The sequence below is a fragment of the Vigna radiata genome, unplaced genomic scaffold, assembly GCF_000741045.1.
Source record: "Vigna radiata var. radiata cultivar VC1973A unplaced genomic scaffold, Vradiata_ver6 scaffold_70, whole genome shotgun sequence".
NCBI classification, from domain to species: Eukaryota; Viridiplantae; Streptophyta; class Magnoliopsida; order Fabales; family Fabaceae; genus Vigna; species Vigna radiata.
This window is the reverse complement of record NW_014542367.1, coordinates 1604461-1619166: the sequence shown is the minus strand read 5'-3', so window position 1 is coordinate 1619166 and position 14706 is coordinate 1604461. Positions and strand designations below refer to the sequence as shown.

The window sequence follows — 14706 nt, the reverse complement described above, 5'->3', positions numbered from 1 at the left end:
CAAATCTGTGTTTATATGTTTGTTTGTGCTTGAACTATTTGTTTTGCATACTTACTGTGGTTATACATGAGTTTATATTTGTGGTATGCATATTCATGGTTTTGAATGATAAAACTCTTTTCACAATGCACATCTGTATGAATTAATCGATTATAGAGTTTATGTAATTAGTTAGATTCATAAAATATCAATAAATTCTTAATTGCGGCACACTGCAAGTTTTAACCGATTACATTATATGTATAATCGATTAAAACTTGTGCCATTGCTTATACTTGTTTGCTGAGTGCAGTGATGTGTTTTCAAATGAAAAAAATTTCAAATTTTCTTAAGTGTTATACTTAACCGATTACTTTATTCACTTAATTGGTTAAATCTTGTGCACACTGAAAAATGTTTTCTTGATAAGTCTTAACTACCATAACAGTCATAATTTGAATTGCATTAACTTACATTAATTGTGTAATCGATTAAATTAAATGTGTCATCTGTTAAATGTGGTTTAATGTAACTCTCTTATAGCAGTGTTAATTGCTTAATCGATTACATTAATATTGTAATCGATTAAGATGTGTCAAACTTAAGAAAAACTATATATTGACGCATAGCTCCCTGCATTAAAAAGACTTTTGGAATATTATCATTAATAAATTGACAAAGTTAGTTGAGATTAGAAATTTCAGGAGTGTTCTTTCTCCAAGAAATTTCTGGTTTTTGATGATGACAACTAATTATTAATAACACATGTATTGATATGTGTTACATGTTCAAATCTTTACTGAGTATGTATTCTTGAAGAACATGTTTAAGTTGATTCTGTATATGTATGCATATTCACTGTCTTTTTCACATGAGATATCATCTGTGATTGCATTACATATGTTTCATGAAAGAAAACCACATGCACTTGGTTGAAGTTATATTGTGTGGCAAAAGTGCAAGTTTTAAGTCGATTTCATTATGAAGTAAGTCGATTAAAACTCGTGAATTTGAACAGATTTTCTAAAATAGTGTTGTGAGTAATTTTGCAAAGAAAAGAATTTCAAAACTGCATTGAAATGTTAAAGTTAACTATATGCGCAGGCAATTCGACTTAGTTAGTTATATTTTGAAATTCTGTTAATGCTTGTGAACTATATTTTGATTCAGTGTTCAAGCATATATTGCAAGTCAATTGAATTAATCGTGTAATCAATTTAGTTGGTCTTACTGCTACTATTTGTTTTAAATGTCACAACTGTCTGGTTACATTCGACTGTACTAGTAGCTAAGTCGACTACAGGAGCGCCTATTTCATAGAAAGCTATAAATAGACGTGTTCTATAATTCACAGAGACATTGGTTGCTCTGACATTTTCATATTTGATACTTTGTGAATCGCTCCAAGAACTCATCAAGAAGACCGTGGAGATCAGTCTTGGATAGTTACTTGATGAGCAAGGTTGTGCTGATAGAAAAGTTTGATCATATTTCACATTGAGGTGTACTGGAAACGTGATCATCTACTTCTCTCAATCTTTGGAAGATTGTGGTTGCCCTATTGTGACTACAGGAAGAGGACGTGCTGCATTCTGGGATAACTTTGAGGATTGTTCAAAATTGACAAAGACTTCAAGAGAGGGGATATCTTGTTGTGTTGTATGCCTATATTTTGGTTAAAGGGGCTAGAGAGGTCTTTTATATTTTAACGCGGAGGTCTCTATAAAAACATTGTTGTAAAAACCTTAACCATTATAGTGCATTTGTTTCTGGGTACAGGAAGGACACTAGATGTAGGCAGTTTGGCCGAACCAGTATAAAAACTGTGTTTGATTTTCTCTATCCCTGAACTCTTTATTTTAAGTCGACTTTATTTTCTGCATAGTAAACTTTATTTCCGTTGCACCGATTTATCTTTTTCCTTTAGATTCAAGAAACTTTTGAAAGGTTTATACTTTGAGAAAAAGATTTGAAAAAGACTCTGATTTTTTAACCTCACTAATTCAACCCTCCCCCCTTCTTGGTGTTGAAACTACGCCATTCTTTTTCCAACAATCCGCACTCATAGGGGTTCTAAATCAGATCAGTGTTGATTTTACAATCTGTGAGTTGTGGTTTCCCTGTTGCCAGTGGCCAGGAAGAGAACATGGAGTTTTGGTTTCTTTGAGGGGTGTCTTGTAGGGTCTCTGTAGAAAGAGGATTGTTCTTTCTGTGTTGTTGTTTTTCTATCTTAGATTTGGAGTTGGAGAGGAGATTGCATTGAGAGATAGTCTCTGTAATTCTTGTTGTATAACTCAATCTATATAGTGAAGTGGCTTTCAATTTCAAGTTGATTGAAAGTGGACTGGATGTAGGCATTAAGGCCAAACCAGTATAAAAACTTAGTGTTTTTCTTTTTATTTCATTACATTCTTTATTTTCTTGTATTTCAAGAAAAGGGTTAAAGATTTTTCAAATGCTAACACAAAGTTTTTTAAAAGAACAACTTTTTTAATACACAACCAATTGACCCCTCTTGGTTGGGAAATAAGGCCTATCTTTTTCTACAACCATCATTTTGAAATCAATTTCAAAGAACAGCACAACATCATCACACATATTCATAACAACATCGAACATCAATTTCACATTATTACAATCACAAACACTTCATAATACCAATTATCATTATTTATACCTATCAAATTCTATACTACCATTACAATTTTGTCCAATACATCATATTATTCTTATAGATTCTATTGGGTTAAATATGTTTTTGGTCCCTATACTTTCAAGCGGTTTTGGTTTTAGTCCCTCTTTCAAAGTAAGGTACATTTTAGTCATCCTCCTTAAGGAAACTTTGATTTTAGTCCTCCAAAACTAACATCGTTAAATATCAGCTGATGTGTCTAACATCTGTCCATGTGTCTTCACAGGTTTGTTTCCTATCTCTTGCCACGTTGGTATCTTTTAATGCAAAGTGAGAAACGAGGTTGATTGGTAAAGTTTGCTTGAAAGTGTGTTGTGAAAGTGTGTTGTCATTTTGTGTTTGAGCAAATTTGTGAAGAGTTTCTCCTAGATAAAGTTAATTGCAAATCTGTTGCATTAAACTGTTACTGTTACTATTTCATTTTTAAATCATTTGGAATGTTTTAAATTATTTTGTATGAATCTAAGCTTTTGCTCAACCCACAAGTAATACACCCCGCAAGTAATGTGAAGACACCAAATTCAGTTTGTAAACAAATAAATTTTGTTGCAGCAACTAATTTTTGAGCCAGAAAAGTGGCTAAAAATTAGATGAATTGACTATTGAAAATGCACAGAACAATGTATATTCGAATTAGCTTTGCAGAAACATGTTTAATTGATGAATATAGACTTGTTTAACTGGTTTTTCTTGGCAGATTCCACTTATAACATAATTTGGCATATCCAGTTCATGTGTATATCAAATTAAGTAAGTCTAGTGTCCAAATTTTAAAGCAACCTTTAAAACAAATTAGGAACAATGAAAATGACTCCAAAACAACAATGGAAAGTTGCTCAAAGTAGCAGAAAAACGTATTGGATGTTTTGCAAAGATGTAGATGTTCAAACCAGATTTAAAACACAAAAATGACCCAACAAATCAAGTGCAGATTGGCCAACTGCATAACAGAATTCTACAACAGAAAAAGTGGACTGAAATTGTGGTTTTGGACCCAAAAGAAAATGGAAGTGATTCAACAGCTCATGTGAATGACCAAACACCTTTGGTTGATGATTTTAAGCATGTTCAAACTGTTATTCCAATGAGTTATTCCAACACTATATGACTTTTTTTTTTCATCTATGATTTGGATCACTGTCATGCTTCCTACATTCACAAATCTGTCAACCAAAACTTGTGCAATTCATTCTACACTTGCACTTTTGCTACCAAATACCCTTCCACACTTGTGCCCAACTAGAGTTTTCACTCTGAAGGTTTGGCTACCTCCTACCTTGCTAGCCATAATAACAAAACCACATCCCTTCTTACAAACTGCCCTCACTCTCTTCAAATCATTCTTGACAAGCTTCACTTCTTTTCCATTCAAAACGATATGCTCTTGTAGCTCACTCTTAAAATCTTTCAAAGACTTAAACTCCATTCTCAATCTGCATTTGAAGCCCTTTGTCATATCTTCTGTTTTATACTTTGGAAACTGCCTCTTATTCTCCCTCACATCCTTATCATTATCTACATTTGAAGACAACTCATCTGTATTGTAATCTTCATTTATCTCATGATGTTTAACCTCTTCGTTAATCACAAATGCCCCCTCACTATCTTCGATTATGGTCCTAGCACTTTTATTTTTCTTTTTCATTCTCTTCCACCTATCCAAAACTGGATTAATATTTCTTCTCTCTTCCTCTACCGTCTCATTGTCCATCCCAAACCTATCATCATCATTTTTCATTTTCTCCTCTTCTCTCTCATCAACATTTTCCACCCCTTCGCCCTCAACGACATTGCCCTCTTCCTCCTCTTCCTCTTGCTCTTCCTCTTGCTCTTGCTCTTCCTCTTCCTCTTCCACCATTTCTCCCTCAACATTCCCCTCTTTCTCTTCGTTATCTTGTAGGAAGTCTTCTACTTCCACATTTCCCCCCACCCCACCAAAATCTTCTTCATCCACTGCTTCACCTTCTTCAACAACATAACCATGTTCTTCATCCATAATAGCCTCTTCATCCATCTCCTCCTCCATCTCCTCTACTTGTATTTCGTCTGCCTCCTCACCAAATTTAAGAAAATTAATTTCAACTGGCTCACTAGGTTGGAGATGTTGAACATAGATTTCAACTTCCTCCTTATTTGTCTCTGCATAGTTAGACAACAAAATTGCTTCTTTGTCATCTGTAAGTGGTCTGAGGTTGTTCATTGCTTTTTCATTCGAACCCTTCCACCAAAGCTTGAACTCTCCATCGTACTTGAATTCTTCAACAAATCCCACTGCTTCAAAGTATGACCACATGTCGAGATCAATTCCTTTAATAACATGTATCTCTCCTCCCACATATTCTAGTCCCTTGTTCTTCATGAACTTCCCCATATGATGCAGAGAGACGTCAAAAACCATTTTTCCTACATGGTCAAATGAAAACTTGCCACATTACACAGAGAATGCACAGCAAAATGCACATTACACAGAGAATACACATTAAACTAAAACTAGATAATTACCTTCTTCAACGAATCGCCTTTCTTTTGTTGGAAAACAAGTAGGCTTATTTTTACACCAAGAGGGGGGAGGGTGAATTGGTGGTTTATAAAAAACAAAATCTTTACGCAATCTTGAAAACAAAGTATTAAACTTTTCAAACTTTCTTGAAATGCAAGTAATTAAAATTTGTATGCAGCAGAAAAACGTAGTTGACTACGCTAGAAGTAAAGTCGACTGTAAAGTCTAAGTGCAGGGATAGAGAAAATCAAACACTGGTTTTTATACTGGTTTGGCCAACAATACCTACATCTAGTCTCCTTCCAACCCAGGAAGCAAATGCACTATAGTGGTTGTGGCTTTTACAACAAGAAATTTATAGAAGACCTCTACGTCAAAAATATAAATCTCCTCTCTAACCCTTAACCAAAATATAGGTAACAAAAAAGCAAGACTTGTAGCAAGATGTCCCCTCTCCTGTAATCTGCCAACCACCACTTTGAACAATCCTCAAAGTGAACCAGACTCCACGAGTCTATCCCCTGTAATCACAACAGGTCCAATACAGTAGTCTTCAAGGATGCCAAGCCAAAATCTTGATCAAACAGAAACACCTTCACTGTGTAGAATATGATCAAGCAATGTGTGCGCAATCAGTCTCCCTTTTGAATCTCTTTCAAGAAAGATCACCACCGTCTTCTTGGAGAATTCTTGGAGCTCTAAAAACCAGAGATATCAATCTAAAACAGAAATGAAATTGTTATATCAACAAAAGTCTTTGAACAGATTCGTGTTCAGTCTATTTATAGTTTTCTGTTTAACAGACAGTCTCTTAGTCGAATATGCTACTAATTCAGTCGACTAAGTTATGACAGTTATAACAGTTCAGTCAAACTGGTAGCATACAGTCAACCAAAATAAAAACTCATTTAATACAGTTGACCAACCAATCAATGCTCAATTAACTTTTGAAAATATAGTTGTTGTGGTGTAAGAGCATAACAAAATTCCAAAGCAAATAACTAATACAGTTGAATATGTGCACATAGTTGACTTCGACACGTAAAAACATTTTGAAATTATTTCCTTCTCAAAATCTCACAAAGCACTGATTCTCAAAATCTGTACAAAGATTTTAGCATAGTCGAATCTATTAGTAAAGGAGTCGACTGTACTACTGCTTTGTCACACAGTTATAAGTTCATAAAAGTGCTTGTGATTTTCATGCTTCAAAACATGTGCAATGCATCCAGAAAAGATGTAACAAGTACAAGCTTAATATATATGCATTCACACATTAATACAACATATAAACATGTTCAACAGATATATCAATCAATCAGCATAAGAACATGTAACACAGCAACAACATATGCATGTTATTAAGCAATGTGTTGTCATCATAAAATGCACACACAATGGAACCATTGCAATAGGATAGCAAATGCAAAGAACAAACACAAACACAAACATGAACACGAACCCTAACTGATTTTAAACACCAATTTGATTCGCGAATAAAAATCCTTAAATTTGATTCGTGAAAATAAAATCCCTAAGTTTTAAGTGTAAAAAACCCCAATCACTTAACACATGTCAGCAAAAAATCAATAACACGTGGCAAGAGATAGGAAGCAAAGTTGTTAACACATGTGGACAGGTGTTAGACACATCAGCTGATATTTAACGGTTTGGAGGACTAAAATCACAGTTTCCTTAAGAAGGAGGACTAAAATGTACCTTACTTTGAAAGAGGGACTAAAACCAAAATCGCTTGAAAGTATAAGCACCAAAAACATATTTAACCCGATTCTATTTTAATATAAACAAACATAATTTAAGATAAATCTAGCTTCCCTTACCTCGCAATAAATTGTCTAACTCAAAGAAACGCTCCGCCAGTTGTTTGAAACGCAAGGAATCTCTAGACGAACCTACGAGGCACCAAATTGGAAACGGACAAAGTCCTCTAGGTGAACCAAGAATAACTAGAAGAAGCATGATTACACATGCAACAATACTAGATTATTCTAAAACTGATTTGGGAACGATAGAAGAAAAATGAGTCGAAACTTACTTGCTTTATTCTTGAAATTGATTAGCTAGATTTGTAGACCTGGACGTTGTGATCGTATATAGACACCTCCTGATCGTCAAACAGATGACCTAAGAGCAAGAACACTTAGAAAGAAGGTAGAGAATTCTAGAAAAGTGGTTTCTAAAGAGATTCTACGTTTTAAAATAATGAAACTCATTTATAATAAAACTATTTATAACCAAATCATTTAATATTAAAATAATCACGTCTCACTGTTTTAAAACTATCATCACTTCTAAAATATGACGGTTTAAAATATCCATAATATCAAATTGACGATATTAATTAGGATTGTGTTAATGTGTAAATATTTTTCTAATGTATTTTAAGTTATTAAGAAACTTAATCGATCTCATCGTACTTTTAAATATATTTATTAAGTTGAGTATTTAGCGTTAAATTGTTCACTTGTGTGTAGGTAGAAATGTTGGTTGTATTGTACATGGAAAAACACTGCCATTAAAATGTGATAGAAAAAATATTTAGGAAGATTTTGGCAGCTAATGCATGAATGGTGAGGGAAAATTAGTGTTTGATTTGTGGGGAGCGAGCATGATTATACGAAGAATTAGTGTGAGGAAATGGAATTGGATCACGTGAAAGAAGAGGAAACAGAAAGAAGAGAGAATGCAGTAGGTGTGGTTAGAGAAGGAAGCAAGTTTTCCAATTTGGGTAACTTCCTCTTGAAAGGGGCAAGCAAAGGTAGCTGCCATGAAATAGAAGCCACGTGAAAATACAGAACCAGTTACCGTCACATTAATTGCTTTTCAACACCGAGCTACGTAACCATTTAGTGCTACAACGCAACCCTATTATACCTAGGCCATCATGTTTTTTAGCACGTGTAACTCATTTCCCACGTGTCCATTCCTTCACTCATTCATTCATTCCATGTTTTCTCCTCCTTCTTTTTCTTTCCCCAACAATCCCCTATTTATAAGCCCTTTCAAATCTCTAATTGTCCCATGCACCAACCAATAACCAAGTTCATGGCTTCTTCTTTCTCTACCCATAAAAACACGTGATCACTCTCTCCCATTCTTGCCACTGCCATGAAGAGAAACTGCTATCTGGATCTTCGTTTTCGCCCTTCCTCTGCTTCGTCACCCCATCATTCAATGTAAGCAGAACTTTTCTTCTTCAAAAAACAAAAAAAAGAAACTGTTTTATTGAGTGCTATCTCGTTACAGTTATGGACAAAAGCATAGCATGTTGCTTTATGGTTGTGTTTTTCTGAGGAAACAAACGGTGTTTCCTTCTTGCACTTGTCGTTAGCTTTTTTCCCCTTTGTCTGTAAGAACTTTGTAGGAATGAGCTGTTGAACATGAACAAAAAAGTCTTGGCCATTTTACATGGTGCTGCTGGTCGTCACATGCTTGACGTCACAGAACTTCAGGTAATCTTATCTTTCAATTTTTCTTCATCCTTGTTTTGGACAAATTCTAAATCGCTTGAGGATTTAATGCTTATGCTTGCTTGTTTATTGCATACAGACACGTCCAAAAACAAACAAACAAACAAACCCTTCTACTACTACATTTTAAACCTTCTTTTCATAATTAATAATTATGAATTAGCTTAGCTTCCATACATGTTTCCATTAGACGCAAAATAAGTGACTCTTTTAATTTTATTTATTTATTTTACTTTAATATTAAAATTAAAAGGTTGTGAAAATTTAATGAAAATCACTCGATTTGAGGTAACAGTTTTTTTATTTGAAGAGAGGATTGAATTTGGGTAATTTTGTGCAGGCAAGGGTGATAATATGGTTGGCAAGTCAAGAAATGGATGGTAGCAGCAGAGGAGCAGCTTCTGCCATGTCGCTTTCGTTGCAGTCACAACCGTTGCTAATGCATGCCCCCCAAGGCTTCTCAATTAAGACTTCCCTGCGGAATTTCCTTCACAAGAGAAAGAAAAGGTCCCAAAAGTCACATGCCCATTAGCACTACCTATTCATTTTTTCACATCCATTTTTTTATCATTCATTTTAGTTACACCCACTAAAAAAAATAATAGAAATAATAATCATCTATCCTTGGGTGTGTATGATGACGTAAAGTAAAATTAAAGCTTATCAACATCTCAATATCACTTTTCCACTGCCTAATAATAAATGAAAAGGACCGTTGGAGTCTTTTGAGTGAGTAATTGGTGATTGGAAAGTTTGAATGTTGATGGCGCTACCTTATGTTAACCAAATGAGTGTACTCTTATGAAAAGTATGTTTGATTTGAATCTATTAAATGTGTTTAGAATTTTAATCATTTTTAAATGGTATTCCATCCATTTACAGCACCTAAGGGAAGAAATTATTGGTTGAAATGGGCATAAACAATTGCATTAACGAAAGAGAAGAAAATAGAAAAAAGTGAAGACAATAGGCATGTCGAGGAGTTCGAGAATCTGTGAACAAAAATGAAAGAAAAGTAACTATATGGCGCGCGAAACAATTAAGAAAAACAAAATGACAGGTGGCTTTTCAAATTCCATAAAAACATTAGATGGTTTTCAAAATCAAAATATCTGATACGTAAAAAAAAGTAAAAAGCGAAAAAAAAAACGTTTAGAACTACAATTCAACTTTCTTTTTACATTACTTTTTATTTATATAGGAATTCCACAATGTTGGTCAGTAAGAACATCATTAGTAATATTCTTTTTGTCATTTCTATATTAAAATTTTATAAAAATTTTAAATATGGTATTTTACTCACTTCTTTTTAAACTACTTTATATATTTTTATTTTTTAGACAATTATTTCATTATTCTTAATTGTATAATGTATATAACGTATTTCAAAAGTCCATTTAAGATATGAGGAAATTTGAGAATAAATTGAATTTTTTTTTTCAATGAGATTTGGATGTGATTTTGAAATAAGATTTAGAAATAAGATTTGTGAAAATTAAGGTAAGATTTGATCAATAGAACAGTAAAAAAATGTTTTAATTGATAGAAAATAATAAATATAAAAATCTCCTTAATGTTGAAAAGTAATATAAAATAATTTTTATTAATGATATATTTATTGGTAAAAAATATATAGAGAGGACAAAAAAATTAAAATTAATTTTGAAAATAAAATAAATTTGTGTTTTGAGATTAGATGAAGAAGGAGAATCAATATTATGTGATGTGAAGAGAGAAAAAAATTAAGTTTGTTGTAAAATTAAATAATTTATATTTTAAATTTTGAATATTAATAAAATCCATTCCATTACATTCAGGCCTTTTCCATAAACTTGCAAAAACTTATAAATTAAAATACAAGGTTATTATTTTACTCATAATTACAACTAATATATTATTTTATTATTATTATTATTATTATTATTATTAATTATTATTATCATTAGATAATAAAAAACAATATATTATTCTTTTTATTTTATTTTATTATCGTTATAACTATTAGATGTGAATGAATTATTTGTTGAAATTATACCGTGAAGAAAGTTGCTCCATTAAAATTTTGCCATTCCAAACAAATAATAATAGCAGAATTTTTATTTTGTAAATGTTAAATAACAAATAATTTTTATTTTACATTTTACAAAACTAAATGTATATTTTTAAAACTAGGAAAATAGAGCACCTACTGCAGGGATTAAACAAGACAGAAAAATAAAATAAAACCACAAAACAGTACAATGTAAGTATGTATTTAGAATGGGTTACATGCTTTCTCAAATGTTTATGGAATCACTTACATGCTTATCAGAATCGAATAAATGGTTTTTCGTATTCGATTCCAAAACTTATTTGCTTTAAATCATCATTCATAAAACCAAGAAGCAACTCTTCTTTTTCGCAATTTCATATTCGACAATGATTAAATGGAATAATATTGTAAAAAGCTTCTTTTCCTCACAAATCTCCTCTCATCAGTGAGATGGGATATCCAGTTGATCCATAAATTTGCACATTCATTTACTTTCAAAACGTTCCATCAGAACATGACATTTACTCGCAAATTTGTCTTTCAAAATCTCTTTCAACAGTAAATCATTTAAAACGAACATAACCTTAGCGTTGTTTATGAAGAGATCCATCTACTATGTACTTTTAAATTTCCTACCTTCTCTACCATGCCTTCTTTGATTATAGATGAGAATGCAAACCGATTTCAATACATTAATTACATAATTTTAAAATCTTCTATCTCTAAACAATTTTTCTCTTTAAAAAAAAACTTTAAAATCTTCATGATTCCTGTCATTTAGATACAACTGAGAAAACAATATTAGCAATTTTGGATTATATATATATATATATATATATATATATATATATATATATATATATATATATATATATATATATATATATATTATTTTTATTAATAATTTAGTATGAATCTTATTTTATTAGTTTGAGTTTAGTAATATTTATTTTGATTTTAACATAGATAAACTAGGAATGACTAGTTTTGATTTTCCATTTACTTTGAAGTAATATTATTTTATTTTATTGATATAAGATAGAGATAGATTAAGTAGATTTTATTTTTAGTAACTTGATATTTTGTTTTTAGTTTTTATTATTTATATATATATATATATATATATATATATATATATATATATATATATATATATATATATTTTGTGTAAGGTAAGACCATCCCGTCAGTTAAAAGACTGGGCAGTGAGAAAATGATCGATCGGTTTGAAAATTATTCTAAGCAATAATAATCATCAATGGAAAGTTAATCAAAATAATTGTCATTTATTGACAATTAATAGGAATAATTTCATTTATTGGTAATTAATGAGTCAGACCTAATGGTAGGTTCACTGTCATATTTATAAATATTTGTCAGGTAATTTGAACTCTGATCACTAATTTTTATTACAAGATTATTACACAAAGTCACTGACTTGAGCGTTGAAGTGTCTGTTTTAGGCACCCTCCCCCCGGCTAGGACATGGAGAAGAGACAAAATAGCGCAACAGGATCATGGAGCGGACAACTTTGAATGCTTTGGGTTAGGGATCTCAATCCTACCGAAACATTTTGGCGCCCATCGTGGGGCCGAGCAGTATCCCCTTTTGGCCATTGGAAGCCAGACGAACGCTCGGTCTTAATATCACTACCTCAATCAGAGCCGTCTGTTGGCCCCAATCGGTGATGACAAAGAGTCTCACTACCAACATTAACCGACATCTGCACTTGCGAGCACTTGACTTTGTTCAATCATAGATATATTTGGGTCACTATTTTTTATATAACCATTCTAAAATTATTTCATTATTCTTAGCTGAATAATTTAATTTATATCTTAATTTAAGATCCTATTATGTGATTTAGTTATTTCACAAAAAATGGCTTGGTAAAGGAGCGTCCTTGTTCACAGAATGCTAAAAAAACCACACTGCTTCCATTACAGCTATCATGGGCATGATGCTACAGCAGTAACGGGAAACCTTGGACTATGTCTTCAACCGCGTTGATGTCGTCGCCAAGGTTGGGTGCAAATCTGTCGGACAATGTTTCTAGCAGTTTCCAACGATAAACTCGTCGATGATAACAGTTTAAAAACCGTTATTTTTATACTTGAAATTGATAACAAATCACACCTTTTATGGCTTAGAATGAGCTTAGAATCATGCGAAACACTTTAGTTAGGTTTTAAGAGAGTCAAAAGTGGTTTTAGAGATATTATGCATGTTTTTACACTGTTTTGACATGTTTTGATGAGAATTGAATGATGGAAGTAAAGAAGGAAGGACTTAGACTCAGGAAAGGATGAGAAAAGATGAAAATGAGGAGTCACGTCCACCGCTCAACGCCATTTCCAGCGCTGAGCGTTAGCTTCCAGAATCGCCCAATGTTGAGCATCGATGCTGAGGGGAGAGAAGGAGAATCGCCCACCGCTGAGCGCCAGGATTGACCGTTGAGCATCCTGCGATACCGAAGCCCACCGCTGAGCGGTGAAATGAACGCTGAGTGCCTAAGTTATGGGCTTGGGCCGAAATTCTATTATTTTTCTACATTATAAATAGACCCAGTGTGACCCTTAAGGTTATCTTTTGGTAGATAGAGACGTTAGAGCACCTTCTACACTCCTTGGAGGCGACTTTTTGGATGCTAAGGCTCCAATTTACAAATTTTAGAGTTTATTCTTTCATTCTTTCCATTAATTTCATCTAGTTTCACCATGTTCATGGTGAACTAAACCCTTTGTTGTTGGGGAACAATGTAGTCCTTTTGAAACTCTCTTGTATCAAATTTCTTATTTTATTCATATGCTTTTATTATCAATAGTTTGAGTTTTCTTTTCTACGGATAGAGCTTGCATCGTTTAACTCATTCAATGTCATGATCTTTGATTTTGTCGATACGGGGACATATGGGGTAATCTAGAACTGATAAGAATTCTCTTGATTATGAAATACTACCTAGGGATAGGAGTAGGACGGTCAATTTCTTTAAGCTTTTGTGATTAATGCATTAGTAATTACTAGGGAGACTAAGGATAGTAAACTAGTAATTATGGTAATAGGCTCTTTTCGTTGAGGGATCGGGTTTAGAGTAATTTAGAAAGTTGCATGAACATTGATAGCAAAGTGAAGTTAATAAGAATATAGATATAAGAGGGTGGATAAGGATGAAATTGTAAACCCCAACAACTCCATTCATTCATATCTTTATTTTCCAATTGATCAAGTTTTGCATTTGCATGTTTAATTTTTTTTTTTGCATCAACACTACAATTTATTCTTCTTTTAAGTCTAATGCGATCAATTCACATGAACGTTTAGGCCACTGAGTCCCTTGGGAAACGATATCTGGACTTACCGTCCCTTTATTACTTGATACGATGTGGTGCACTTGCTAGGGGCTTAACAGTCGACAACGAGAAATCCTACGCAGTTCGTGCCATGGTGGATTTCATCCCAAAGAATGGAAAAGTTGAGCAGTCTTCTCGTCATAAAATCGCAAAATCACGCCTACCATCAAGGTCTGGGTAGTGATGGGTTTTGCGTGCCTCATTCGTGTTCTGCCATCGCCGATTAATTTCATTTGAAGTTCCCCAATTGATGAGATTATGTACAATGGTGAGATCCTTAAAGTCATAAGCCAATACAATTGGCATGTAAAGATCATCCGACGTTGAGGTCAGAAAAAACATCATGGAACTTATCAATAATATTCAATGTATCTTGTGGGATGGAATCATATATATAAAAGATACGGTCTGAAGAACTTTCAAGTTGTATATTTGAGTAGTTAACAAGAGATTGATAATGAGCACTCATCAAAAAATATCTTAAAGCCAATGGATGCACAACTCTGAGCGATTTTGTTCTCATGGCATACCCACTATTAAGAATCTTCTCAATCATATCAATGATTTGGGCATGTGCTCCGAGACCTTTGGTTCCACAGAAAGGTGGCTTTCCCGTAAGTATCTCAAACAGTAAAACACCTACGCTTCACCAGTCAACATA

At 33.0% G+C, this 14706-nt stretch overlaps 1 protein-coding gene across 1 annotated transcript; it reads left to right on the top strand.

Annotated features, from left to right (window-relative positions):
* Positions 1–7793: 7793 nt before the first annotated feature.
* On the top strand, positions 7794–9515 carry LOC111240866. Its single transcript, XM_022776793.1, has 3 exons — positions 7794–8368; positions 8557–8644; positions 9003–9515. Exons 1-3 carry the CDS (start codon positions 8301–8303, stop codon positions 9192–9194), a joined length of 348 nt encoding a protein of 115 aa, XP_022632514.1. The 5' UTR covers positions 7794–8300; the 3' UTR covers positions 9195–9515.
* Positions 9516–14706: the final 5191 nt, after the last annotated feature.